The following is a 27,985-nucleotide window of genomic DNA, read 5'->3' on the forward strand; positions in this document are numbered from 1 at the left end:
CAAAGCCGGCAGTACCGTGGGTCAGTGGAGAAAGCCGGAGAGAGGTCGCCAGCCAGAGAGTCACCATGAGGGTGGCAGGTAACCAGCACGGTCTCGTGGAGCTCTTGCGGTCTTCACAGTTCCACGAACATAAAGGCCTACGGGTCCAGTCTGCAGTTTCCTTTCCTGGGGTTTTTCTTTGTATGAAAGTTGTGGCGCCGTGTCCATAAGTAGAACTGTTAAGTGAATGTACAGTAATAAATAGACAACGGCTGTAGGGTCTTTTTGCTCGTGTCCCGTCCCTTACCCCAATTGCATTCATTGCCTTGATTGCATACGTGTGTAAATAAATGTCCTTGTTTAAATGTTCACCTGTTCATTGCATCCTTTCCTGTCATTGACTGCCATTATTACGTATGGAATATTAGCTGGCTTTTAATAGCCGATCAGATAATCAGGTCCAACGGGGCCTCGCGATAATACACCGCTCGGCAAATCGCAAACGGAGCGAGCTGCTTAAGCAGCTCGTTTCCAAGCAGGTCCCATTGAGGTGTAAACCCCCGGCATTTCTGTCTACGCACATACTTAGGTAAATCGACAATTCAGCGATCGGACCCTGTCGCGCGTGGACAGAATAGTTGGCTGATTTATGGTGTGATTAAAAACACACCCGTAGCTGGATTTCGGCGTTGATCCGAAAGCTGCGACTAGGATTGCCACGTCCGGTGGGCACGCGGCTGCGATTAGTTAAAAGCGGTCGCTTGCATGCCGGAATCCACAACAATAAATATATATATATATATATATATATATATATATATATATATATATATATATATATATATATATATATATATATATATATATATATATATATATATCATGATATCTTAAAATGTTATGGATGGATCAGCAAAAAAAAAAAATTATTTCATTAACAACTTCGTGGACAGGTTGGGTATTTGACAATGATGAATCGATTCAATTTTGTGAAGATCTGGATGGAGATATGAGAACTTAAAAATAATTTTTTTAAGTGATTCTTCACCATTGAGAGATGGCACAAAAACACGATATGTACATCAGGCTATTTCAAAAAGTTGTGACAAATTATGACAAAACTCGGTGGAGGAGTTGGTTAGGCGACAAGAAGAGGCCAATTTGATTTTGGTTCAGGTCCAGATCCAGACACGGCCCATCAGTGCGATACAAAACAAACTGTTCAGCCTGGCGGAGGTATGCGCTCTACCAAGTGCTATTATTCTGCAATACTGCACATATAAGCTGATATGACGACACATTAATAATGTTATACCACAACAAATACAGCAATAAGTTCAGAAAAATAATACCACAAAATGGGAATAAACATTAGCCAAAACATTCAGTTATGATGTCAGAAGAAGAGGAGGAAGCCAGTGAGGTTTGATTCATTGTCTCATTTCAGAGGTTAATGTAGCAATAAAAATGAACATTAAATTTTACACTTTAAATTATGCTATGATTGAACAAAGTGTTTAAAATTTGAAGGAGATAGAATGCAGATTCTAGAAGTGAGTGAGGTTTCAAGGAAGAAGATTAAAAAAAAAAATGGACAGGTGAAATGGAAAGAACCAAGAAAAAATACATGTCATGGATAAAAATGAGTGATTTGTGAATTTTTTTTTCCAACAAAACATGATGCAAAAATATGCCATCTAGTGGTGTTCTACTGTATATCATTTGTAAAACCTTTTTGAACACTCCTTGTGCGAGGGTGGTTCAAAATTGACCTAGAATTTTATTCATAAAAGCAGAGTAATGTGTGAAGATAAATAATGATCGAGTTGATTTGTCATGATCATGTCAGCAATCAATACCCGTAATTGCTTCATTTTTACTTTTTACGAAGATGATTCTACAATTCGACAGTATGTGGCTGCAGGTTTGCATCATTGCTGGATGGACGGCTATGCCGCTGATGCAGTGCCCCCTCGAGGTTAGGCCAGGAACTTGGGAAATTTGGTCAGGGTGCAAGCAATAGTTTGCCTAATCTTCCTGAAGAACACCATCTTTATCATCCACCAAATAATGTTAGCAGATGGGTCCTCTGACTCAACGTTCCTCTGATGGACAGCAACCATATTGATGCATCGCCCTCTCCATACCCACTCCTTCCAAACAAGACGATTGCCTTCAAAGGAAATCCTTGGGTTTTAAAAAGTACCTTAGGGGAGTCGTAGGGGGTAAGATGATTTTGATGAATGAGGCTACTAAAATTACGTTCTGCACTGGTTGTGTACACGTCCCAAATAATTGTGAAATACTGAAGGCGTACGAAGGATTCCATCCATTCCAATGGGACAAGTGTGCTGCCAAAGCAGCAGAATACCTTCAAAAGCAATGCAAGTATCATTTTTGTAACAAATGTACAACCTTAGTTTTGAGTATAAATAAAGGTCCAGGTCAAATTTGAAACACCTTCGTACATAAAAAAAAAAAACTCACGTCCTTAGGAACCAAGCAACCCAACCAGCAACGTGTCAGTCCATTTTCAGCCAGAGAACAAGCCGTTACCAGATTCACATTGCTGCTCCTCTATATCCACCACCGTGGCAATGACGCTCTCATCCTGAAAATACAACTCTGGGCCCATGCTGTCGTACTCCATGGCACAGCATGTACCTTCTCGGGCCCTTACTGGAAGCCTGCCAAAGACAAAAGGGAGCATAAAATTGATGAAAATTCACTGTCTATTGTGGTAATTTGTCAGATATTGTCTGGTACCTAAGCATCACACTCTTATGGATAATGTAGAATCTAAAACTTTTTTGAAAGACTGTTTCAGGATGGAGCAATTAGACTTGGAAAGGTGACAGTCAGCCATAACGCATCATTGCCTGCCATCTCACCACAAATTTGACTTGTATGGGACCCGTGTCCGAGACACGATGTTCGACAAACGTCAGATTGATACTGGAGGCATGGCATGTCAAAAGCCGAGAGGATGGTCTAACTGGGGAGACTATAGACATACCCACACAATACAAATCTATGATACAAAAGGCTGCAAACAAAACTGGATGCTACAAATAACTCGACAAGAAAAGCAAAAAACAGCACTTGGTCCCCAACACCACACCCACACATGCACAATACCCAGCAGAAACTGCACCAATCACGCGACCCATACATTACCAGGTTTAACCTGGACATGAACCCAATCAGGTTCGTGCCCCAGAAACACAAAAACAACAACACGAGGGCTGGGAATTAATGGTGTGATAAGGGAGTGGAAACATATCGTCAACGTAATACTGCATTTTTCAAACTGTTAATATATCAGCAAATTTGATAACTAGCAAATCCAACCCATCACTTTGCTGACAGGGAAATTAAGGCGAAGGAGAAAGGAGGGAGGGGAAGGAGAGGAGGGAGAGGGGATTGGGGGAGGGAGAGAGAGAGGGGAGAGCTCGGAAGTGGGGAAGAGTGAAGAAGGGGGCGGGGGTGCGGAGAACGACGCCTGGCCGAACGTCGCGATACACTCCGGGGGGGGGGGTGGCAGCAAGGAGGATGGAGGAGAGAGGAGGAGGGGAGAAGGGAGAGGGTTTGAGAGGAGGTAAGCGTGAGGGGAAGGGTTTCTCGACTTGCATTTGGTCCCAGGCCTTGTGGAGAAAGGGGGGGAGGTATTGTACAGGTTTGAAAGAAATGGGGAATGTTAATACAGCTTGCAGAGACTGCCAGAAGATGACCACAGAGGTTGGAGAGGGGAGTGGGAGGGAAGGGAAAGGAAAGCGGCGTAAGGGGAAGGGAAGGGAAAGCGGCACGAGTGCAAGGGAAGGGAAAGCGGCGTGACATGAGGGGAAGGGAAGGGCGATAAAACGTGTCCAAACAGCAACATTTTCTTTTTAACCGCTGGTTTCCATATAAAACCAGGCAGGAGCATTTAAAACCCACGCTATCTACTCGGCAAAGGCCTACATGTATGCATGCATGCATGCTCCCACAGTGACCTTTGCACCCCTCTGGTCAGCTCCCTCTGAATCTGATTTGTACATACTACACTATAGGGAAACAGTTTTCAATTCAAAACTAAACAGTCAGTCCATAACAGTCCCCTTTAGAGAAGAGGAGGGGTGGGGGAGTAGGGGGAGAGAGCACAATACGGAGAGTGTGGAGGGGGGATTCTGGCAGGTGTGTCGTCCAGTTTAACGTCCATCCAAGAGATGGCACACACATTGATGAATCAGCCTGCCTGTGAAACACAGGGATGACAGTTTCTAGTGAGGTCAGGATTAAAACTAAGGATAGACAGCTTAGAGGGAGAGTGCGTACCTCTCGGCTATCCTGCCATGATGTGTTGATTCATTGTTTTGTAACCACTGAAAACATGTTTTACTTCTTGTGATCTAAAGTATGCTGGAAAAGTGGCTCCAGAAATGTCCCCACAGAGAAATGCACCACGGTATCACCATCATAACTTGCAGAGTGCTCGCCAAGAGCCTCACACACTCAAGCAGGCACCCACTCATGAAACTTAAAAAAAAAAAAAATTTTAAAATATATTTTTTTACCTCCACCACCGAAGGTGAAGGAGGTTATCTTTTCACCCCGTTCTGCCTGTTTGTTTGTTTCTGTGCAGGATATCTCAAAAAGTTGTGAATGGATCCAGATGAAATTTTGTGGACAGGTTGGTGTGTGAAACGACAGTGACAAACCGATTAGATTTTGGTGAAAATCCGGATCCGGATCAAACTACAATAATTTTTTAAGTGATTCTTAACCATTGAGAGATGGGGCCAAAAATGATACAGAGCACGATATCTCAAAAAGTTGTGGACGGATTCGGACTAAACTTGGTGAACATGTTGGGTGTGTGACAAGGAAGAATTGATTCAATTTTGGTGAAGATCTGAATACGGATCTGATTATTTTTAAAGAAATTCTTCACCATTGAGAGATAGGGCCGAAAATGATATCGTACTGCATAGCATGATTTTTCAAAAATGTAATGAGCCCGATATGTTCTTGTGGATCAGGCATTGCGTGGTGGAAGTACGTGCTCTCCGGAATGAACTTCTAGTTTTATATGTATCTATGTATGCTGAAGTGACACGATGAATAAAGAAAGGAGATCGTAAAAAAACACAGGGAAAATGTGGTGTAAAATAAAATTGCACATTTTCACCGAGCCAGCCACCGCCTGACACACCAAACGACAACACGCGGCCAAACGCAGGTGAGTGGGCCCTGAACTTTGTTCATGTTGATCGATATATTCAGTGACAGTGCAAATATTGGACAGTGCTCACCAAGTGGCTTAAGCACTTAAATGAAACGGTTGATGAGGAACGGCAAGCATGGCAAGCGGTTAGCGATCACTGATTGGTCGTATAAACACCATGCACCCAGAATGTCAGGCGATGTCTTAATTGGACAAATGAACACTTTTTATAACAGTCGGAACTACTGCTGAAGTCAATAAAGAAGTTTTATTTTGAAATTCAGCTCAATTTATGAGATTCTAGAGGTTATGGCATGTGTGGAAATGAAATAAAGTGACAAACGTTGGTGTCTCCAGGCATTTATAAGCATTGCAATGTATCCAGTGATTTGCAGATATAATGATCAGGCATTCAATGATATGAGTGAGAAAAGTGAAAAAAAAATTGTTAAGGAACCATTGTGGCCTGTTCCATGTCAAAGTATTGTTGAGCAGGCCCAAAAAAATGGTGACTAAAAACCCCAGTGAGGGACAGCAAGGTGACCAATGATGAGCCTTGATAAAGTAAACTTAAATATGGCCGTTAATTATCTTAAAGAGGGATGTTTTAATTTACGTAAAACACCCAATTTTCACTCATGTATTGCTTTGGAGATCCCTTTGTGTGCATGCAAAGTTTCAGGCCATGAGGTTTGATGATTTTGGAGTTATGGAGGGCATACACGTACCTACACACACACACACACACACACACACACACACACACACACACACACACACACACACACACACACACACACACACAGACACACACACAGTGGTATCGTAAACTGAAGATTTTGAGACATTTTCATTGATTTGGTGAAAATATCGACATGAATGACTCATTTTACCACAACACAATAGTCCCAATAAAAAGACAAATATACGCAACACCACTCTCTCTCGCCTTTCATGCGAATGGTGAGAAAACTTCGTCCAATCTCAGTTGCCAGTTCTCCTGCCTCATCATCAGGGTCTTCCACTGAGGATCCTGAGCCTGTGCCTGAGGAGGAGGGGGACTATTTGCACTGGTACAATCACATCTGAACTCCAACTCAGACCCCATGCAGCAGAGCTTCTACCAAGATGGTGAAGTGTACATCTATCTATAATTCCAGCAATGTGTGTGTGTGTGTGTGTGTGTGTGTGTGTGTGTGTGTGTGTGTGTGTGTGTGTGTGTGTGTGACCACTGTTTCTCGACAACCGTTGGTCCGATCTAATTGAAACTTGCCAGGTATATTGCTGGGGACCTGAGGATGTGCCTTTTCAAGGTTTGATATTAATCGGACGAGTGCTTCCCAAGTTATGGCCATTTATTTACCAAACCAATGACAATATACGTTGTTGCGTGGGCGTGGCCGATGGGGAAGGGAACCTCAGCCATGTTCCCCATTATGGGTTACAACGTACGGACTTCCGGAGAGTGATGACTTCGTGTATTCTAATAATTTCTCGATTTCTTAAGCGCATTTATAGATAAACACAATGCCGCAAGTTATGATCATTTTCATACGAGACCTCTGCATACATTTCGGTAACATCAGAGTACTGGTGTGCTCCAAACCAGGAAGTATTTTTTTTTTCTCTCTTCTCTTCTCTTCTCTTTTTGTTTTTCCTTGCGAGGACATTGCGAAAAGGCAAAATACGTTGGCGCAAATTGAATAATTGGCCATTAAAACCTAAATTGCGAGTCATCGTAACTGTGATATGTGAACTTCCGCGCCACCCACGTGCGGGCACGCGAGAGCGAAGAAACGGCCTGTGTGGTTGTTGTTTGTTGTTCGCGCTTTGAATATTTATTTATTCTTTTTTTTTTTTTTTACGGGCAGCCGCGTTCCCCATTATGGGTTACAACATACGGGCTTCCGGAAAATGATGACTTTGTGTCTTCTAATAATTTCTCGATTTATGCGCATTTATAGATAAGGCCAAAAAAAAAAAAGTTGCATTGGCATAACGGGTCACTGAAAAATAGGGTAGGTCGGTCGGGATCTTTTTTTTTTCTTTTCTTTTTTTCCTAATAAATCCCTCCCAAAATCTCCCCCGGCTCGAGTACCACCCTTTTTGTCGGCGGGTTCTGTCCGAAACACTTCCGGGTTTTTGCGATCGCGATCGCAATCAACAAGATACTTGAAAACGATAGCAAAACAACAAAAATAGCAATAAAATAGGGTCGGCAAAATTTTTCGATAGCAAAAAAACAAAAAAAAACCGTAGGGTCGGCGGAATTTTTAGGGTCGGGCGGGTTACGCCAATGCAACATTTTTTTTTTTTTTGGCCTAAACACAATGCGCCAAGTTATGATCATTTTCATATTAGACGGCACATAAATTTCGGTAACATCAGAGTGCTGTTATGCTCCAAAGCAGAAAGTAAATTATTTTTTTGCACGTTTTTTTTTTTTCGTGTATTCTAATAATTTCTCGATTAGTTATGCGCATTTATAGATAAACACAATGCCCCAAGTTATGATTGTTTTCATATTAGACAGTGCATAAATTTCGGCACCTACGGGCATGCACTCGTACATTATAATAAAAATAAAAATAATAATAATAATAATAATAAAATAAATAAAAATAAACCCTTACCACCAGGGCAGCTCACAAAACATGCTGCCCTCAAAGCAACAAACAAACAAACTCATCAATCAAAAACAAACTCATCCCCCTCCACCATCTTGGTTAATATGCATATCATCCCCCTCTATCCCCCACCCCCCCCCAACCCATGCATCCATAGTAAACAAATATTTTTTTAAGAAATAGAAAAGCACATGATGTCAGGATGACATGCACATCCATAGAGGCCTAGCGCTAGACGTAATTCTATAATGACATCCAAGTGAAAAAGAGCATAACAGGCAGCGGGACAGACGGAGAAATCTGGCAACTTTAATATCGAGTACAGATGAAGTCTGCTGTCGGGCCACAGCGGTTTCTTCATCACTCTGCAAAAGTACAATTAACATTCAAAAATACCAATGATGATGTGTTTGTATGACAATGACACAAACACTGTTTCAATGAAAGCACAAGAAAGTGTTTACATCAATTTCAGGTCAGATTACAGTGCTAACAGCTATATCTTCGAGCTATTGTGCAGTGCGTCATCATAAGGGTTAAACATCTATAATGTGTACTCCCAAAGCACCAGCCATCGGTGCCACGTGGTCAAGCAACATTACCATAAGTGATTACACAATGTCGATATGTCACTCAATCACAGAAATTTGGAGGGACCGTAATCGACTAGTGAAAATATCAATATCACCTTGCCCTAACATGCACACACATCCACTCATCACCACACATACAATACCAGATCAGGAGTAAATAAAATGAAAATAGGACCACCTGTCCTGAAGCTTACCTGGATCAAGAGTAACAGTCACTCAGCCCCCTCACCCAGACAGACCCCCTTAGATCCTGAATTTTCTAATGCCATGAACAAATTTTGGTACATCATGGGTGATGAAGGTCATGGTCAAGTTTCATTGAAATTGTGTGTGTAATTAGGAGAAGAGAGCAAATACCTATTTTAGGGTGTCAAAGCCCCCCCCCACCCCTGGTCGACTCCCTTAATGAGAGCATATTTTTATGCAGTCAATACACTTTGGTACATGATGGGTGGTGAAGGTTGTGGTCAAGTTTCATCGAAATAGTGGATGTAGTTTCCGAGAAGAGAGCAAGTACCTATTTTGGCAGAGTCAAAACCCTCCCGTAGACCCCTTTCATGAATGCAGATTTTGATGCGGTCGATGCACTTTCGTACAACATGAGTGATGAGGGTTACGATCAAGTTTCATCAAAATTGTGTGTGTAGTTTGGAGAAGAGAGCAAATACCTATTTTGGGGGGGGGGGTGGGAGGGAGGGGTCCAAATCCCACCCCCCATAGACCCCCTTCATGAACGCAGATTTTGATGCATCCAATATACTTTGGAATATCACGGGTGAAGAATGTTGTGGTCAAGTTTCATCAAAACCGTTTGTTTAGTTTTGGGGAAGAGAGCAAATACCTATTTGGGGGGGGGGGGCAATCAAAAAAGAAACCCACAGAACATCTTAATGAGCACAGATTTTGATGCGGTTAATATTGTTGTGGGGCCGGGTGTCGGTGGCGAGCACGACCGCTAGGTGGAGCAGTGGAGTCGGCTCAACCGAACACCCGGAATCTCGATCACGCTTCTCGGAGAACTCCGAGAAGGCACGGGTCCCTTACAGGACCGTGGTCGTCAATATTTTGACGGCGTGAGGTAGGGTCCACTTGTCTAACTCTAATTTACCTAAGTCCTCATGCCGTCCAACTACCAGGGAACCACACCCTCGGCAGGCCTCGAGCGGAACGAGCCGTTATCGTGCTCGAACCATGCATAACCCGAGTGGATGGTTACCAAGACCTGTCGGACCAAATGCACAATTTGCCGCTTCCCAATTTCCCAACACGCACCGTGCTAAGTCAATGAAAGAAACACAGAAACGAGCTGATACATTCAACAAAATGGAGATTTATTTACAATGGGCAGGGAGGGGAACACAGAAGAGCAGAGTTATCCTACTATGAGAAATGCAGTCATGTACAAGCGAAAGCACTTGACAAGACAGGCCCGCATACAGACACGCACACCCAAAAAGAAAATGGACCCGATGGGTCTTCAGTCGGTAGAGCCGGCCCGGGATAACTGTCCTGCCTCGTGCGGTCACACCGACTCGAACCACCATGGTGGGACTCAAACCCATGACCCGAAGTCCACGACCACGACTGTCTGCAGAACCCTCGTCGACAACCACTCACTGGCTTTGGATGCCAGGTTGGAAATGTCCGAACTGAAAATGTCCTCTCCCACCAGAAATGTCTCACACACGATCCTCGATGCTTGGCAAAACGCCACGATCTCTAACTGCCATCCTCTCCTGAACGCTGGTCCAGACAACCACTTCTTCCTCTTCAGGTGGGAGGGGCTTCTTCTCCTGGCCACTCACCTGATTGGTCAGACCTATCACGCGATTCGCTGGCCGTCCCTCATTGGACAGACCCACGGTAGGCGGGGCAACTCCCACCCTTCTGGGCGGAGTCCTGATCGGAGGCATTTGTAGCTCCGCCCACCTCCTCACCTCTGGCCACGTGCGTAATGGCATCAGGATGGAGCGAAGGTGTTGTTGTAGTTGATGTAAAAATCCTAACTATCAAAATAACTCTGCAGCGCACGAACATTTAATTCCCATTAGACGAGGGACGGGACTCTAACTAGAAACACGTACTTACCGATATAGCTGATCTATAGGACCTGGCTGTTGTGTGCTCATGGCTTCCAGATTCGTAACAATATAACTTCGTTAGACATTAGATATGAAGCTTGTAGCCAAATTTCATCAAAATTGTGTGTTTGGTTCAAGCGATAATGACAAGTGTTTATGGACTGACCGACTCACTCACCGACGGACACTGCTCGATTGCACAAGCTCACCTGACTAAGTCCAGGTGAGCATGCTTTCATACATACATACATACATAAATAAAGCACAGCAGACCATCGATGATGCGATTTGACATTTATTGCTTAAAGTTTGGCAAAATAAAAACTCCTCATTTGACCTCACACATGGCAAAATATCCGCTGTTGCTTATTTATTACTTCTATTTACAGAATACATAGAGTTAATTTTTGGTTGGAAGCTCATTTTTCTTTCAAAAACAAAAAAACACACACACACACACACACACACACACACACACACACACACACACACACACACACACACACACACACACACACACACACACACACACACACACACACACACACACACACACACACACACACACACACACACACACACACACACACACACACACACACACACACACACACACACACATTTAACGAAAATACGGCAAAGGTTGCAAAATAAGAGGTGGAAGAGGTGCGTGTTAGCATTTATTAGCAACCAGTTACAGTTTAAGTTCCATTGTTTTGGGTCACATGACCCACAGTGAGCAGACGAAAGCTGCGCCGCCCGTTTATTTGCAGATATTTTCGTTTACAGAAATTTTCTGATCTTTTTGATAGTTTTTTGCTGGGAAATTGGTTTTGAGTTGAATCGGTGCGCAAAAAAAATTCAGCATTCTAATCCACCTAGAAGGGATGAAATATTTATATCAGCGAGTGAGTAAAAGCTTAATATATTAGATACTAGTGGGTCACGCATGCACACTGCAAGCAACCATTCGGGTGCATCCTTTGTGCAGAGTGTAGACATCATAAATATAAGCTTTCTACATTTGATGAAGTGGATTGTGAGAGCTTTTTTTTAATATCTGAGGAAAGCGGATTGTGGTTGCATTCTGTAAGCAGGTAAATACCTCAAATATATCAAGAATTGGTGATTGGAAAGAGCTCTATATTTAAAAGTATTATATAGCTGTAGTAATTTTAACATAAATACAGCAAAGGTTAATATAGAATAGGCAAAGCCTAGAAGCGAACGTAGAATTCTTCTTACATTCGATGCTGCAATTTCCGGTTACTTCGGCCTGGATTCGGGATCAGCGATCAAATAATGCAAATCACGATTAAAAATTATTTTTTGATGATGTGGGATATCTTTATTAAAATCAGTGGAGGAAATATACACCATGTCTGATATTTGGGTCTTTCATGTCTCCGACGATGCCTTTATCTCCTGGGACGCATCATTCCCCATGACAAAAACCGGAAGCAAAAGGGTCACAGCCGACGACACGGATTCCAAATTGCCAGGGTATTGTGTTGTTGTTGTTGTTGTTGTTGTTGTTTCCTATTCTCTCATGTGCACGCATTGAGTATGAAGCTCACTACGTTTGCTATAAAATAAGATGCTTCAGAGGCGCATTTTAGTGTTGCCTAGTAGCCACTTCAATTTACAAACTCCATTGTCTTTGGTCACGTGACCTGCCGTGAACCAAGCTATTCTGCACAGGCCACATTTTATTTACGGCTAATTTCGTTTATGAACATTTCTGCCGGTATAGATGGATATTGGCTTTGAATTGCAGCGGTATGCAAAATTACAGCTTTCTCGCACACCTATAAAGTACTAAATATTGTATTAATATCAGTGAGTTTGTGAGTGAGTGGTTAGAAAGTGCTGTATCTATTTGATGAAGAAAATCAAGAATTTGTGATTAGAATGAGCTCTTTATTTAAAAGAGTATAGCTATAGTAATTACCTCCACCAACGAAGGTGGATGGCGGTTATGTTTTCACCCCTGTATGTCTGTCTGTGAACAAAATATCTCAAAAAGTTGTGGACGGATTCGGACGAAACTTGGTGGTTGAACTGGTTAGGTGACACGAACAAGCAGATTAAATTTTAGTTCAGGTCCGAATGTAGATCCCCATCAGTGGGATACAAAACGTAAACTAATCAGCCTGGCGGAGGTATGTGCTGCACCAAGTGCCCTTCTCGTCTTTAATGAAAATACGGCAAAGGCTATGAAATACGAGGCACGCGTTAGCATTGCCTAGAAACCAGCTTGGATGCATGCTCCATTATCTTGGGTCACGTGACCCGCAGTGAGCAGACCGAGGCTGCACGAGCCAACTTTTATTTTTTGATATTTTGACTTTGAGTTGCACCAGAATGTGAAATTTCAGCTTTCCAGCCCAATTAGAAGGTACGAAACATTTATACAAGACAGTGAGTAAGTAAGAAAGCTTTACACATTAAGAATAGGCATTTTTACCCATCGCTTCGCTGATGGATTTAATCACAAGACAGCATGTTGTACTTCACAAATATTCTGCTCAATTCACCCTCAGTCATCTTCCATCTGCTTGGAAGTCAGCCAACTTATTAGTGTTATCCCTTAATGGTCACAATTATTCCCATGTCTTTTCATACCAGATAACACCGGGTGGTGATAAACAATACATATTTACAGAGAGAGAATTGGGGTATTCCCCCTACCCCAAGATATGATATCCAGACAGAAACCATACTGGGGGACCCTTTAGCAACATGCTCAATTTGGTTGGATTTGGTGCAGTAGGTTTTAAAGTATATGTGTGTATATATATATATATATATGATGTACAATTTCACTTTTATAGTCTATACATACAGTCCTGTACATAATTTAAATGTAATCCTTTCCAGACATTGAACACAAAATGAAATGATCATGAGAGCCAAAAGTGTGTTAATTTCCTTCTCGATCATAGTCTTGAAAAGAGCACTTAAAATCAGTTCAACGTTTGCACACAATTGGCTCTTTTGTGGTTGCCACTGAAGCACATGCAGGATAGTCCATTAAATTACTGCAATTATGACGACTGAAAACAAAACAAACAAGAAAAAGAGCATCAGAGGTGACAGACCCTCACCAGGACTTCTTTTGTGTGGCATTTGTATACTGGTGTGTTACGTAATTAATAAGAGACAGAATTGTACCAAGACGTCCCGCTTTGATGCAACCACGCTCTGATCGAACACCTGACCCTGACCCATGATGCTTTTTTATTATTCAATTGAATTTAAAATGGGATTAAAAAAAATTCAATTCAAATCAAATGGAAGACCAAACAGGTAGTCCTGCATTGGAGTCATCAGAAGGAACACAAACAAGCAAAAAGCAAAGATGAAGTCATCGGGGGAACCTGGATAGGATTCACATTTCAGCTGCTACTCCTCTACCCACAAACCCATCCAGGCACAGCTAAGTGAGCCTTATTCAAAGAAATAAAATAAAATAAATTTTAAAAAATGAACCCATATCAAAAAAAAAAAAAAAAATTCTGGCTGCCAGACCATGCATCCGATCAGGTTGAAATTTAAGACACGTATCCCCCACCACTACGAGATGATAAATGTGATGTTTCATATCGATTGATTAAGCGGTTCCAGAGAAAACATTATTTAATAATTTTCTTCAATCCAATATGGCAGCCGAGTCATGTGACCTATCAACTCGTCCTTAACAAACTTGTACACTCATGGCTTGGCGAACATTTGTGTAAAGTTTCCCCTTGATTTGTCTTGCCATTCTGGAGAAGATTTTTCAGGTTTTAGGGTAAATCCAATGTAGCTGCCAAACGATGTGACCTTTGATGTCATACGTGTGAGCCTTTTCTTCCTCATGGATAGGCGGTCATACGTGAAAGGTTTCACCTCGATCTGTTCAGCCACTTCAAAGAAAATTTTTTGAAGGTTTGAAAAAAAATAAAAAAATAAAAATAAAAAAAACGTGGCTGCTGAATCATGACCGATGATGTCATCAATTTTTCTTTTCTGTGGACCATTTTATCCCTCGATGACCCTCAAAAATGTTCGTACTGAACAGATGTAACGTTGTACATATACAATTATGACTTCATAACGATGGCATAAAAAAAATCATACTTATTCCCCATGAGGAGTACTTGCCGTGTGCCAAGTTTTTTTTTTTTTTGCGTTGGTGCGGTTTCAGATAGAGGTCCAAAGTTTTTCCAACATGGCTGCCACACAACGTGACCTATGACGTCATAATTATGATTAAAACATTCTCCACGAGTAGTCATACCTGTGGTGAAAATTTCGTCTCAATCCGACAAGCAGTTGCAGAGAAAAACATGAAGGTTTTGTGCAGACAGACAGACAGACAGACAGACAGACAGACTGAAACACAATAACCTCCCTCTCCTTCGGTGAGGGTAACTAGAAGGGCCACTCAGTGGAGTGCATACCTCCGCCACACATTGCCTAATCCATGAGAACATATCTGGCCCAATACATTTTTTAAATATCATGCCATATATCGTTTTTGGCCCCATCTTGCAAAATTGTGAAGAATCACTTTAACAATTAAATAATTCTCGTATCCAGATGTGGATTCGGATCTTCACCAAAATTTAATCAAGTCTTCCTTGTCACACACCCAACCTGCCAATCAAATTTCATCTGAATCCACCCACAACTTTCTGAGATATTGTGCTATATATTGGTTTAGCATTATCTCTCAATGGTGAAGAATCACTTAAAAAAATTATGAGATCCGCATCCGGATCTTCACCAAAATTGAATGAATTCTTCGTCGTCATACACCCAACCTGCCAACCAAATTTCATCAGAATCCGTCCACAACTTTTTGAGATATCCTGCACACAGACAGACAGAGACAGACTTGAAAATAGTAACCTCCTTCCACCTTCGGTGGTGGAGTTGATAATTTGTTTGTGGACCATCCAGCGGCTCATCGATCCTGGAATTCCAGGATGAAATCCCATATCATGCATCAACTCCTGATGTCCTTGCAATCATTAAAAAGGTACACAGACGTCTCCTATAAATAATCCTTATCCTCCATGCACCATCCCTCTCCCTCCCCTCACTAGTCTTTCACGAACTGGCTGGCCAGTCCTGACGTTCACCTCAAGGTGATTCCAGCAGGAATTCGTAATTTGTTCAGGGTGCAAAGATAACCCCCCGTAGGATCTTTAACGTCCAGTGCCGGTACACGGACACTTCGACTTAACGTCTATCAGACGGATGACACCCACATCGACACCTCGCTCAGCGTGGAACACCACGGTGAGAGTTTTATGGACCGCTTGACACTCGAACTATGGCAGACAGCTCAAACTACGGACAAGATGGTCCATACTTTTAAGATCTAGATGTACGTCGGAAAAAAAAATAATAAAAATAAAAATAACATAAACATCCAAGAAAATCATTGAATCACGACAGGTCGTCAGAAAAAATACACAACCATTCCAACTCGTGCACACCAAGACGTGATGGGATCGTGTCTTTTGTTGCACGTACCCACGTGCGTGCCTCACGATGTACACAACAAGCAGGACCGAGCGATCCGGCGATCAGACACCGGGACACGAGAATCGCATCGGCGACGCCACGTGCTGCTCGAGCACAAAACGCCGCGACCCGTCGGTTGTAGGATTCGACGCGATCGCAGCGACGGCGAACTTGGTCTGCTGAGAGATCCGCGTGGCAGGGAAACTCGGGGAACACCCGGCCCGATCGAACCGATCGTGACAATCAGCGAGCCTCGCTGAGCCCGGAAAGCAAAGTTGAAAGTTTCAAACGGTCGGTCTGCACGACGTACTACCTCGCGATGACTTTAGGCCGGAGGCCCTTCGTTCTTCCTTTATTGCTGCACGTATACACAGAAGAGGGAAACCCCAAACAAAGAGAGGCCAAAAGGCCCATCTATCGCCCACCGCTCAACATCCTCACGGCTGCAAACCTCCGTCAGCGACAATAGTCTTGATCATTTGAAAGGGGATGCTTATAGAATCAATAAAATAGGAGTTTTTGGAAAAAAAAATTCTTAATCTTCGCTACGACCTTGAATGAATGCGTCAGCAACCATGATCTATAAGGTGTTCCTTCAAAATAGTTCCTTTCATAATCGAAGGCGAAACTTTATTTTAAGGGCGGTGTATAGCCTCAGCGCTGGTTTACTTTAAAAAAAATAAAATTCACTGCTATTTCATTATCTCACTGGATTACATGTTGAAGACTTATATCACGTTCGTTAATAATGTATCCCGATGTACTTCTGAGGTGAATGTGTACAAATGATATTTTATCGCCGTAAGAGTCATTTGAGGGCTCCGAGCAGAACACAATAATCACCAGTCGGAAGTGTTTAACTTCATGCGGACACAATACACGAATCACAATACCATCGGTGATGGAACAGTGTGGAGTATTTCTTTCAGCATTAACTCAACAGCACCCGAGAGGCGCCAAAACTACCGGAACTCCAGAGCCCGAACCTCACGCCCGCATTGATAGCCATGAACATATATAATGGCGTGACCTCTGTTTTTCTCTCCTTTTTACATAAAATTTCTTCTTGTGTCAATTAACCGTGTCACAAAGGGATGAACAAAGATATCCAGGCTGAATAAATGCAAACAGCTTCCTCACCAAATGAGGTGTTGAGCAAATACAGAGGTGAAATGAATAGAACATCATTAACGTCAGGAGTAAACCACGTCTGCGCGAAGGCAATCAACAAACAGTATGCATACAGGGCCTACATTGGACTATCTTACAGCCACTGGGGTTTTAACATTCGGCCCCAAAATTATTGGCGTAATTCCTGAAGTATGAAATCTTTTAGATGTTTTGGAAGGCGTCTCTGTTAAGTTGAGCACCTCAGGGTGCTGCGGAAACCGGGCCATAGTCCTGCAGCATAACAAACCAATTGTTCGACTTTTCATAAAAGCACCAAAATTGGTACATATGTTCACTAACGTATTCTGAACAATTCTGGATATGGAGCCACTCAAGATTTTGCCTTGGTCAGCTTTGGCGGCCATCTTGGAAAATGGCCGCCATTATACTTTAACAACATGGGATATCTGTCATTGTTATTCTCTTTGTAGGTTTCTCAGAGGTGATAAATACTCCATGTGATGTGCATTTACAAAGGAAAACAATGCAAATGTCATTTGTGTTGATTTATTATATTTCCAACCATTGTATTGGGGAAAAATGGTCATTTTTATGGGAAAATCCATTTTCGCACACAGTATCAGTGACACGTTGAAACCGCTGTAGAAGGCTGTAGAAAAGGCTGTAGAAACCGCTGCAAATGCAAGAAGGCTAATCTGCAATGCACTGGACTGTGTGCTTGTGAAGGAGAATGCCAGTAGACAGACGCAGTAGACACGGACTGAGATATCGGCCTAGCTCAGAATGTGCAAATGCAAAGTCGCATTGCTTGTAAAAGTGTTGACTTCTTGATCCAGAGCCAGTACACTTGAGCTCAGAAACTCATATTGTACTAGAGTACTAGACTGATGTATGCGTGCACCATGTGTCCTGGTAGAATGGTAGTAGACAGTAAACCGTAGCCGCTTCAAAGTGAAGTGTGCAATAATTTGACTACATTTTCTGAGTTTGTCATTATCATAATTATCAGTTCCCTTTTCAAAATAGAGTAAAGTGTGTAATCTATAATGCAATTTTTGTTGATTCCAAACCCATTCAATGTGATGAATATCATTTGACTCTTGTTCTCCAGGCAATAATGGGTACTTTTCAGCGAAAAGTTTCAGGAGAGCAGCAATTTACAAATCAAATAATGGCTTTTTTACCAAAAATACTAGCTCATAATATTTGAATATGCCTTTTCATGGTCAATTGACTGAATTTTACACTTTCCTTATATCTACCACCGATTCAGTAAGAAAACTAGAACATGCACTCATAGAGTGCATACCTTCACCACCACTACTTTTTTTGTTCTTGGTATGAGTGTGGGGAACTGGTTTCATATGAATGGTCTTATGACACAAACCACATATCTATAATGTCATGACCCCCCCCCCAACTTTCGGGGGCTACGGACTAAACAACAATCAACTCACGTCGTTTTGGCGAGTCTTCACTCGCAAGCTCGGTGAATACAACGTTTCAACAAGAGAAGGTAATCTCGTTTGATGCTGGTTTCATGCAAATCGAATAAGATTTGACTGAGTTATGCCGAAAACCGCATATTTTTCAAGGGCGTGACACCCCCCCCCCGACATTTTACCCCAACCGGTGACATGTGTTATGACATCATTGTGTCACAAGATTGGGCATTAAATTCTGAACATTTTGGTGCTAGGTTCATGTAAAGCGGACAAGAATTGACCGCGTTATGACAAAAACCGCATATTTTTCAAGGTCGTGACCCCCCTGACCTTTGACCCCAAACCGGTAACAAGAGTATGGGCGTCATTGTGTCATATTGCATATCACAAGATGAGGCGTTGAATTCTGAACATTTTGGCGTTAGTTGCATGCAAATTGAATAAAAATTGACCGTGTTATCGTAAAAAGACGATTTTGACCTTTTCGTGACCTTGACCTTGACCTTTGACCCCAACGATCCCAAAATCTAATCGAATGCTTCCTGGCTAATAACCAATCATCCCACCAAATTTTATGCAATTCGGTTTGATACTTTTTGAGTTATATGAATCACAAGATTACAAACAAACAAATAAATAAATAAATAAATAAATACACGCCGACCAAAACATAACCTTTCGTAAAATGCGAAGGTAATAAGAGCATCTATCTATAATTCCAGCAGTGTGTGTGTGTGTGCGTGTGTGTGTGTGTGTGTGTGTGTGTGTGTGTGTGTGTGTGTGTGTGTGTGTGTGTGTGTGTGTGTGTGTGTGTGTGTGTGTGTGTGTGTGTGTGTGTGTGTGTGTGTGTGTGTGTGTGTGTGTGTGTGTGTGTGTGTCTGTGACCGCTGTTTCTCGACAACCTCTGGTCCGATCTAATTGAAACTTGCCAGGTATATTGCTGGGGACCTGAGGATGTGCCTTTTCAAGGTTTGATATTAATCGGACAAGTGCTTAAAGAAGTTATGACCATTTATTTACCAAACCCATGACAAGACACGTTGTTGCGTGGGCGTGGCCGATGGAGAAGGGAAGCTCAGCCGCGTTCCCCATTACGGGTTACAACGTATGGGCTTCCGGAGAGTAATGACTTCGTGTATTCTAATAATTTCTCGATTTCTTATGCGCATTTATAGATAAACACAATGGCCCAAGTTATGATCGTTTTCATATTAGACGGTGTATAAATTTCGGTAACATCAGAGTGCTGGTATGCTCCGAACCAGGAAGTAAATTTTTTCTCTCTCTTCTCTTCTCTTTTTGTTTTTCCTTGCTACAACATTGCAAAAAGGTAAAATACGTTGGTGCTAATTGAATAATTGGGTATTAAAAATAAATGGCGAATAATCGTAACTGCGAATAATATCGAACTTCCGGGTCACGCACGTGCGGGCACGTGAGAGCGAAGAAACGGCCTGTGTGGTTTATTTATTTCTTCTTCTTCTTCTTCTTCTTCTTCTTCTTCTTCTTCTTCTTCTTCTTCTTCTTCTTCTTCTTCTTCTTCTTCTTCTTATTATTATTATTATTATTATTATTATTATTATTATTATTATTTTATTATTATTATTTTTACGGGCACATACTGGTACAGTATAGCCAATTTCGCAAAAGTAGAATGGCGGCTATTTTTGGAAAATGGTCGCCGAAGCTGACCAAGGCACAATCTCGGGTGGCTCCATATCTAGAATTGTTCGGAATACATTATTCTACATGTGTACCAATTTTGGTGCTTTTATGCAAATTTGAACAATTGATCTGAAATATCAGATTACGCTGCAGGACTACTAGTAGAACAAGCAGGTGGCTGGATAGGTGTTGTAAACGTTGGTGTTACAGAATCAGGGGCCTGGGCCGGGGTCTGCAGCACATGACTAGGTGAAGAAGACCGTGGCTCTGGATCAGGTATCGGCATCTAAACACCTGGGGAGAAACTCAGGCATTTGTTCCGGAGTTAGTGGTTGGGACAGAACTGGTGTGGTCATCGTAGGCCGGAGAGTTTGCATAGCTTGCTCTAGTCACCACCATTGGAGCTGTGGAAGGTGTAGAGAGATCAGCTGGAATGTTAGGGTTGACAGAGATGAACTCGGTCGGTGGGAGAGTAAAGAAAACTTCAGGGCCAGTGTAGAAGGAAGGGACCTTGTCGCACTCAGATCTCGACTCGATAAGTTGTGCTACATAGCTGGGAACCAATGAACTTGTGAATATTGCATGAGCATTCCTCAACAGAGATAACCAAGTAGTGTTGGCGGGCCTGAGATTTGTTGCGATCAGCTTGGAGATAGACGAGGTCACCAATATCAACTGAGGTCAGTGTTGGTAGCACTCCTAATAGAGCTTTGGACTTCCGGCGGTGTGGGTGATTGGCCCAGCAGAGCTGATGTTGAGTCTCAATAACCCTTTTGTCGAACAGTGGAATCTGCACATTGGAGAACTGGTCTCTCTTTGTCCATATCTCTCTTGTGGAAGGCCCATGGGAATGAAGAAGTGAGTTGAGTCGTGCAGTGATGATAGACAGGGCCGAATGTGTAACAGGGTCTCCCTGTGGATTGTGGCGTAGAAGCTTGTCCTTCAGCTCTCGTACTGCTTTCTCTGCTACTGGGTTCTTGTTGGAGTTTTTGGTTCTGCTGAACTCATTGGTGATGTGGTGTTTCTGTAGCAGCGTATCACCCAACAGCGTGGACAACCCAGGGGCAGGATCAGTCCGTATGCGAGCTTGGGGACCATCCAGTGGATGTAATCCAATGTACAATCGAAGGAGAGCATCCCTTAAGATGTCATGGTATTAGTCGGCAATAATGCAAGCAACTGTGGAAGACGTGACACTTGTGACTGAAATGAGTTGTTGCTCACGTTTAATAGCATCAGCCGTAAATGAGATGCCAATCACCTATGGGGGGTCACTGGAAGATTGCGGAACGATGGTGTGTGGGATGTTCTGGAGAGCAGCTTAAGTATGGCAGCTAGCAGTGACCCGTTCAATGGAAGGATCCATGTCAAGTGTACATAAGTATCGGTCGGTGACCGATTTGAGTTGATGACATGATGGGTGACAAAGACGTAGATGGAGAGCGGTCATCAGGCTTTCCAGGACATTGAGTGGAATGATAAGGCATTCCCTAGAGGGGGCAAGAGGCTCATCCCGCCGGACCACGAGAAAACCATCTCGTGCAATTGTAGCAACTCAGAAGTAACATTTGACATCGTGAATGTTGGTAAGCTTCTTTGAAGGGCGAGTGCCTTGCAGCAGGTGGGCATGCATCTGCCGGAGGTGGGGACATTCAGATTGGATGAGTAGCCATGCTGGCCTGCTGGTGAAAGGTAATTTTGTTGAGCCTGACACAATGTCATCAATCGATACCCGGTAAACAGTGGAATTAGAAGTCTGGTGTACAAAAGAACAGACTTGGCATGTGGGGTCTTCACATTCAAATGCATTGCGGCTTGCAAAGTCTGATGGAATATTCACAGATCCAGCTAGGTGTCTGATAGAGGCGTGGTTGCGACTGACTGTAACACGTGGACTAGCAGAAAACTCTCCCTGCATAGTTACTCAGAGGCATGTACACATGGTTTGCTGTCTGTGAGAATACAAGGACGGTGTTTGGAGTGCACAGTGTACGGGCTGAAGTGCTTGATAGAAACCACGATGGACAGAGCTTCAATTTCACAGGGCAACCAAGTGATTTGTTGACCACGCAGTTTGGCACTGAAAAACCCAGCAAGTTTGAGTTTATTTCTACAGGTCACATACAGGGTGGATGTAATGCCATACTTCTTAACAGCACCGTCTGTGACAACCCAGAGTTGGTCGTCTGTTCGGGGGAGTGTCATGATTTCAGTGGATGCAAAAGCAGACTGTGCCAATTGGAAGCTTGTGCGGAGGTCGTCTGTCCATTTGATTCTTTCATTGGACTCACGTCTGGCAGTGACAGCGTCAAAAGGGGTTGTATGCGAAGCACATTGTGGAAGGACTTTTGTAAGCTCCGATGAAAGATCTCATGCCCGAAAGCTTTTCTGGTGGAGAGCAGGTAGAGAGAGCGGCCACGTGATGTGGGCTAACTTGCAAGTTGCCCTGAGATCAAATCCATCCCAGAGTAGTTGTTGTCTTGGAACAGATGACAGTCTTTGGGGCAGATCACATCATGCCAGCACATGTAGTACACGTTGCTAGCTGAGAAGAAGTTGTTCCTCAGGACTGTTGTCACCGCAGTCGAGATCATCTGCAAGCTTGATGACTACCCTCCCCCCATACATGGGCAAAATTTACATTGCGAGACAAGACTTGTGGTTCATGGGAGAGGTTTGTGATGCAAATTTTGTCAGCAATATGTGGTGGAGGCCAAGTGTTAGATGGTTCGGTACACCCCGGTCCTGAAGGAAGAGGGGGAGGTCGTTCAACTGCAAATGTCGTGAGGTCTGCAAAATCATCACGCAGGTTCATCTTGATAAACTCCCCAAGCCAGATTCTTGTTGACCTTAGCGGTGCACGCAGGACATGTGCTCGTCTCACTTGGCATGGGTTGGAGAAAGCATGGGGTCGGGATCTTTAGACATAGGTGGAGGAGTCACCAACTCACACTTGGTGTTTGGCTGGTCGAATTGACACATTGTTGTTTTCCATGAAAGGGGTGCCTGCAAGTACCTTGACATCCAAGTTCTCCACGACAAGGCCCTCAAAGGAAAGGCTGTGATAGTCTCTGGATCAAGATAACTGTGTCTCATCAACAACAAGGAGATGGACCATCAGCCTGGTGAGCAGATTGAGATGAGCTATTGATGGAGACACCGAGTGTCTTAGCTGTGGAAGCACAAATCATGTTACCTGTGGCTCCACTGTCAGTGGTCACTCGAATAGTATGATGCTCGAAGAACGTGTCCAAGTAGGGTGACTGACGAATTTGTACAGGAAGTGCTCCTAATTTCAGCAAATCATCAGTGGGCTCCTCATCCTCTTTGTGCAAACAATCTTCTGAGATGACCTCATCATCATCCTGGAGGATAGCAACTATCTTATTAGCTTTAGCCATATATTGGCGATCTTGATCTGGGAGAAAATGACATTTGCTGAGAAAATGTCAATCTGGTCATCCAGCTTGCTTGCATCATGGGCAGAAAATACCTGTTGTGTACGTGAGGGGAGGGAGTTATGAGGTCTGGTCTTGTTCGGCGGGGGTGAAACTGTCTGCCACTTCTGGGAGGAGGAAGTGGCAGTGTGGAGAGCCTTGGCATCAGCAGATGTGTGAATCTCATTTAGCAGCGAATCCAAGGCTTGAGAAATCTCAGTCTTTATGGACGTCAGCGTGCGTGACCTGAGCTCAGTGCCGTACCTCTGCTTCACTAGACGTGGTAAGCTGGGATGAATGAGTTGTAGTCAGCGTAGGACCACAATGTTCTCCAGTGAGGATGACATCTCCTCATCCTCATCAAGAGGTAGGCTGTGATGATTGAGTCCATCTTTCAGCAAGAGGTTCTCTTCAAAGAAAGCCATCAAACGTTGATACAGGTCCTCATGCCTTTCGTCTGACTATTGTAAAATCAGCCAAGTCTAAGAGGTGGGCACCGGTGGCCTGGAAACCATAATGCAGGTGGAATGGTCTGTCATATTGAAGCAAGTGACTGATGCTTTTACTGTCGAGTTTCGTGATATAACAGAGCAGTAATTCGCTGTCAGCCCGAGCATCAGGTCCAGTAAATTTACTTTTTGTTGAGCTGTAAATCCTGGGGAAGTACCGATGCGTTCTGTGTCTGTGAATCCACAAAGTGGGTTAGCCTTGGTTCACTTCTCTCAGTTGTAACCAACAAGGAAGAGGGCACAGTTAGGGTTGAGTGTCAAAGTGTAGGTGAGGTTCTGGGGTGCCAACGATTGAAAGAATCGATCATCTCGATCTTTTCGAAGCACCACTGCTTTGGTGTGTGATATGAGGCTGCCATTGTTTCCGCTTGTCCCGTCCCGTGGTATTGAGGCCTAAGTCGAGGTCGATATCCGAGTTGATGCGCCATGTAAACTCACCAATTTCCTTCAATGAGGGGCATGAAAATGATCCCAAACCACTGCCACCACGCCAGTAGGATGTGTTTAACTTCATGAATATGGACACAATAAATGAATCACAACACCATCGGTGATGGAACAATGTGGAGTATTTATTACACAGCATTAACTGAACAGCACCTGAGAGGCGCCAAAACCAGCGGAACACGACGGCCGGAACCCCGATCACTGATAGCCATGAATATATAATGGTGAATGTGCATAAACGATACATAGTTGATGTGTACAAATCTACTTCTGAGGTGAATGTGTACAAATGATACTTAATCACCGTCAGAGGTGTTGTTAGTCATTTAGGGGCTCCATGCAAAACACAATAATGGCCCAGTGGTGCCCCTGTCAATCTGTCATCACACTGATATATGCATTTTGACGTCCGCCTGTCTGGCGTCGATGTATTCGGTCATTACTTATGCAATCTCAACCAATTCAACTTGCCAAGACGACGACGGGTCGTATGGAAAAGGTTGTGGCGACTTCATTTCCCCCCCTCACCAGGAATTCCGATGGTGGTGCGACACAAATGATCTTCGTAAATGTGTACCGTGTGGCTCCGCTCCTGGTGGTGGTGAGAGAGGATATTACAAGTGACGTCTCAAAACCCTCAATTGTATCACGACTGATGAGTAAGAGGTCTCCGTGTTATGTTCACACTCCTTTAACCGATGTTGCTTCAGCCTTGTTGCAAAAAAATCCGGAGGACTTCCCGTTTTATTGCCTTTTTCGCATTGGAAAGGTGTCCCATTCACGAGAACCACATTTGCCTGAGGCCGTCACGTTATGCCTGATCCACGAGAACATATCGGGCCCAATACATTTTTGAAATATCATGCTATGCAGGACTTTTTAATTTTTGGCCCCATTTCTCAATGGTGAAGAATCAGTGGAAAAAAAATAAAATTCTTATATCCAGATCCGGATTCGGATCTTCACCAAAATCTAATCAATTCGTCCTTTCGACACACCCAACATGTCCACCAAGTTTCGTCCGAATCCGTCCATAACTTTTTGAGATATCGTGCAATATATGGTTTTTGGCCCTATCTCTCAATGGTGAAGAATCACTTGAAAAATTCCAGTAGTCAGATCCGGATCCCAATCTTCACCAAAATCTAATCAGTTCGTCCTCGTCACACACCCAACCTGTCCACGAAATTTCATCCGGATCCATCCACCACTTTTTGAGATATCCTGTACACAGACAAACAGACAGAAAGGGGTGAAAACATAACCTCCTTCACCTTTGGTGGCAGAGGTAATAACTCAAAAATACCCTTTATTGCCAAATCATTTGGTCACTGTCGTGTCCAAATATCAGCTTCTGAGCTGAAAAGGTGCTTGAGATATTGCCCAGTTGAGAAAAAAAAGGGAATTAATAAATCGATAATAATTAAGTAATTTCTCAATTAATTGATTATTAAAAAAAATAAAAAAAATTCTGTTTTGCCAAAACACATCTTCACTTTTGTCCTCAAATTTCACCTTCCTAGCTCAAAGGATGGCTGAGATATTGCGGGTACAAAGAAGAAAGAAAGAAAGAAAACAAATGGAGTAAAACTGAGTACTCCCTTCCTTCGACACTTGGCAATGAGACCATGCATCGCCTGGATGTGGAATTGGGAAAGAATGGTGTCCAACAAACAAACAAACAAACAAACAAACAAACAAACAAACGGAGTAAAAACTGAGTACTTCCTTCAGCGCGCAGCGATGACATCATGCATCACCTGGATATGGAATTGGGAATTTGCAGTGTACAATATTATCAAGGCCGGGGGTTCTAAATAAGTGTGAAGGGGTATCTGTTTCACATGACAACTTTAATAGTTATAATATCCTTTGGGACTGCATAAACACGGACAACTAGAAAAGCACCGGTGGAGCACGTACCCTCACCAGTCTGAATAGTTTCCATTTTGTAGGCCAATGATAAGCAGATCTGGATTTGGACCTGAACCAAAATCGAATCGCCTTATTCTTGTCATACATCCAACTTGTCCACCAAGTTTTGTCATCATACATGCACAACTTTTTGAGATATCATGCTGTATGTCGTTTTTTGGCCCTATCTCTCAATAGTGAAGAATCACTGAAAAAATTATAGTGCAGTATCCAGATTCGGATCTTCACCAAAATCGAATCGATTTGTCCTTGTGAAACAACTTAACTAATAAGTCCACCAAGTTTTGTCATTTTTTGAAATATCACGCTGTATATCGTTTTTGGCCCAATCTCTCAGTGATGAAGAATCACTTGAAAAATTCTCGTATAGTATCCAGATTCGGATCTTCACCCAAATCAAATCAATTCATCCAAATTGTCACACATCCAACCTATCCATCAAGTTCCGTCTGAATCGTCCACAACTTTTTGAGATATCGTGCTCACAGACAAACAAATAAACAGACAGACAAAAAAAAAAAACAGAGGTGAGAACATAACCTCCATCAACCTTTGGTAGTGGAGGTAAAAATCGTGTCTTGAAGATTAAAGGATGAATTCTATCTTGTCATATTAAACGATGGGAAGGCCATGACCTCACGTTATGTCTCTTCCCTTGAACTACTATCGTCCCATCATCGGTTATCTACTCGAGGTGATTGGATAGTCCACGAAGATGGTTTGGGTCGTGACCATTTCCCAGTGATCACAATTGTTAAAAAAAAAAAAGGAAAGGGACCTTGATGAACTGGATTGACAATACCAACTTGGAATCTTAGAAAATTTGATTGAGGTTGCTTCTGTTTCTCATCACTGTTCAGAGTTTGTAAAAGAAGAACCTAAGAAATGGAGATGTTGATAGATTCACTGGTATTGAAGTTAAGTCTTGCCTTCAAAACAATTCCCATTTGTAGAAGCTCAATGAACTGGAGAAGTTGAAGTGCCCTCGTGGAAGGGAAGAATGTAAACAGGCAATTTGTGAAAGTTAGGTTGCTCACAAAACCGGGCTGAACAGTATAAGTTCTGTACAAGCCGGATTTGGATCCAGACCTGAATGAAAATGTAATCGGCTTGTCTTGTCAGTTGTCACCTAACCAACTCATCCATCTAGTTTTGTCATAACTAGTCCACAACGTTTTGAGATATCCTGCTCACAGATAAACTGACAGACAGACAGGGGTGAAAACATAATCTCCGTCAACCTTGGGTGGCGGAGGTAAAGAGTAACGAGAACCCTATTACAGTTTTTTTCCATTGCTAATGCACATTTTATGAAACCTTTCGCATGTTTTTCAGAACTCCAAAACACACCATATAATATGATTATTCAAACATCCAGGTTTTGCAAAACTCTTCATACAGTTTCATGAGTTTACA

General features: G+C 42.8%; 1 protein-coding gene across 7 annotated transcripts in view; it reads right to left on the reverse strand.

The window, feature by feature from the left end:
• The window catches only part of LOC147023382 (uncharacterized), a 43,970-nt gene extending 27,418 nt beyond the window's left edge, over positions 1–16,552 (reverse strand). The window contains exons 1-3 of one of the 7 annotated variants that reach the window (XM_085888749.1): positions 16,010–16,482; positions 6,132–6,227; positions 2,536–2,666 (exon numbers count right to left, since the gene is read on the reverse strand). In XM_085888749.1, the coding sequence (XP_085744875.1) occupies positions 2,536–2,629 (94 nt within the window). In that variant the 5' untranslated portion in view covers positions 2,630–2,666; positions 6,132–6,227; positions 16,010–16,482. Of the gene's footprint in view, positions 1–2,466; positions 2,667–6,131; positions 6,228–16,009 lie in introns of those variants that run through there. The other 6 variants (XM_085888751.1, XM_085888752.1, XM_085888747.1 and 3 more) reach the window with 6 other exon arrangements.
• Between the last annotated feature and the right edge of the window lie 11,433 nt (positions 16,553–27,985).

This window comes from Eptatretus burgeri, chromosome 7 (genome assembly GCF_056783735.1).
Source record: "Eptatretus burgeri isolate ZD-2024b chromosome 7, Ebu_testis_v1, whole genome shotgun sequence".
NCBI lineage: Eukaryota > Metazoa > Chordata > Myxini > Myxiniformes > Myxinidae > Eptatretus > Eptatretus burgeri.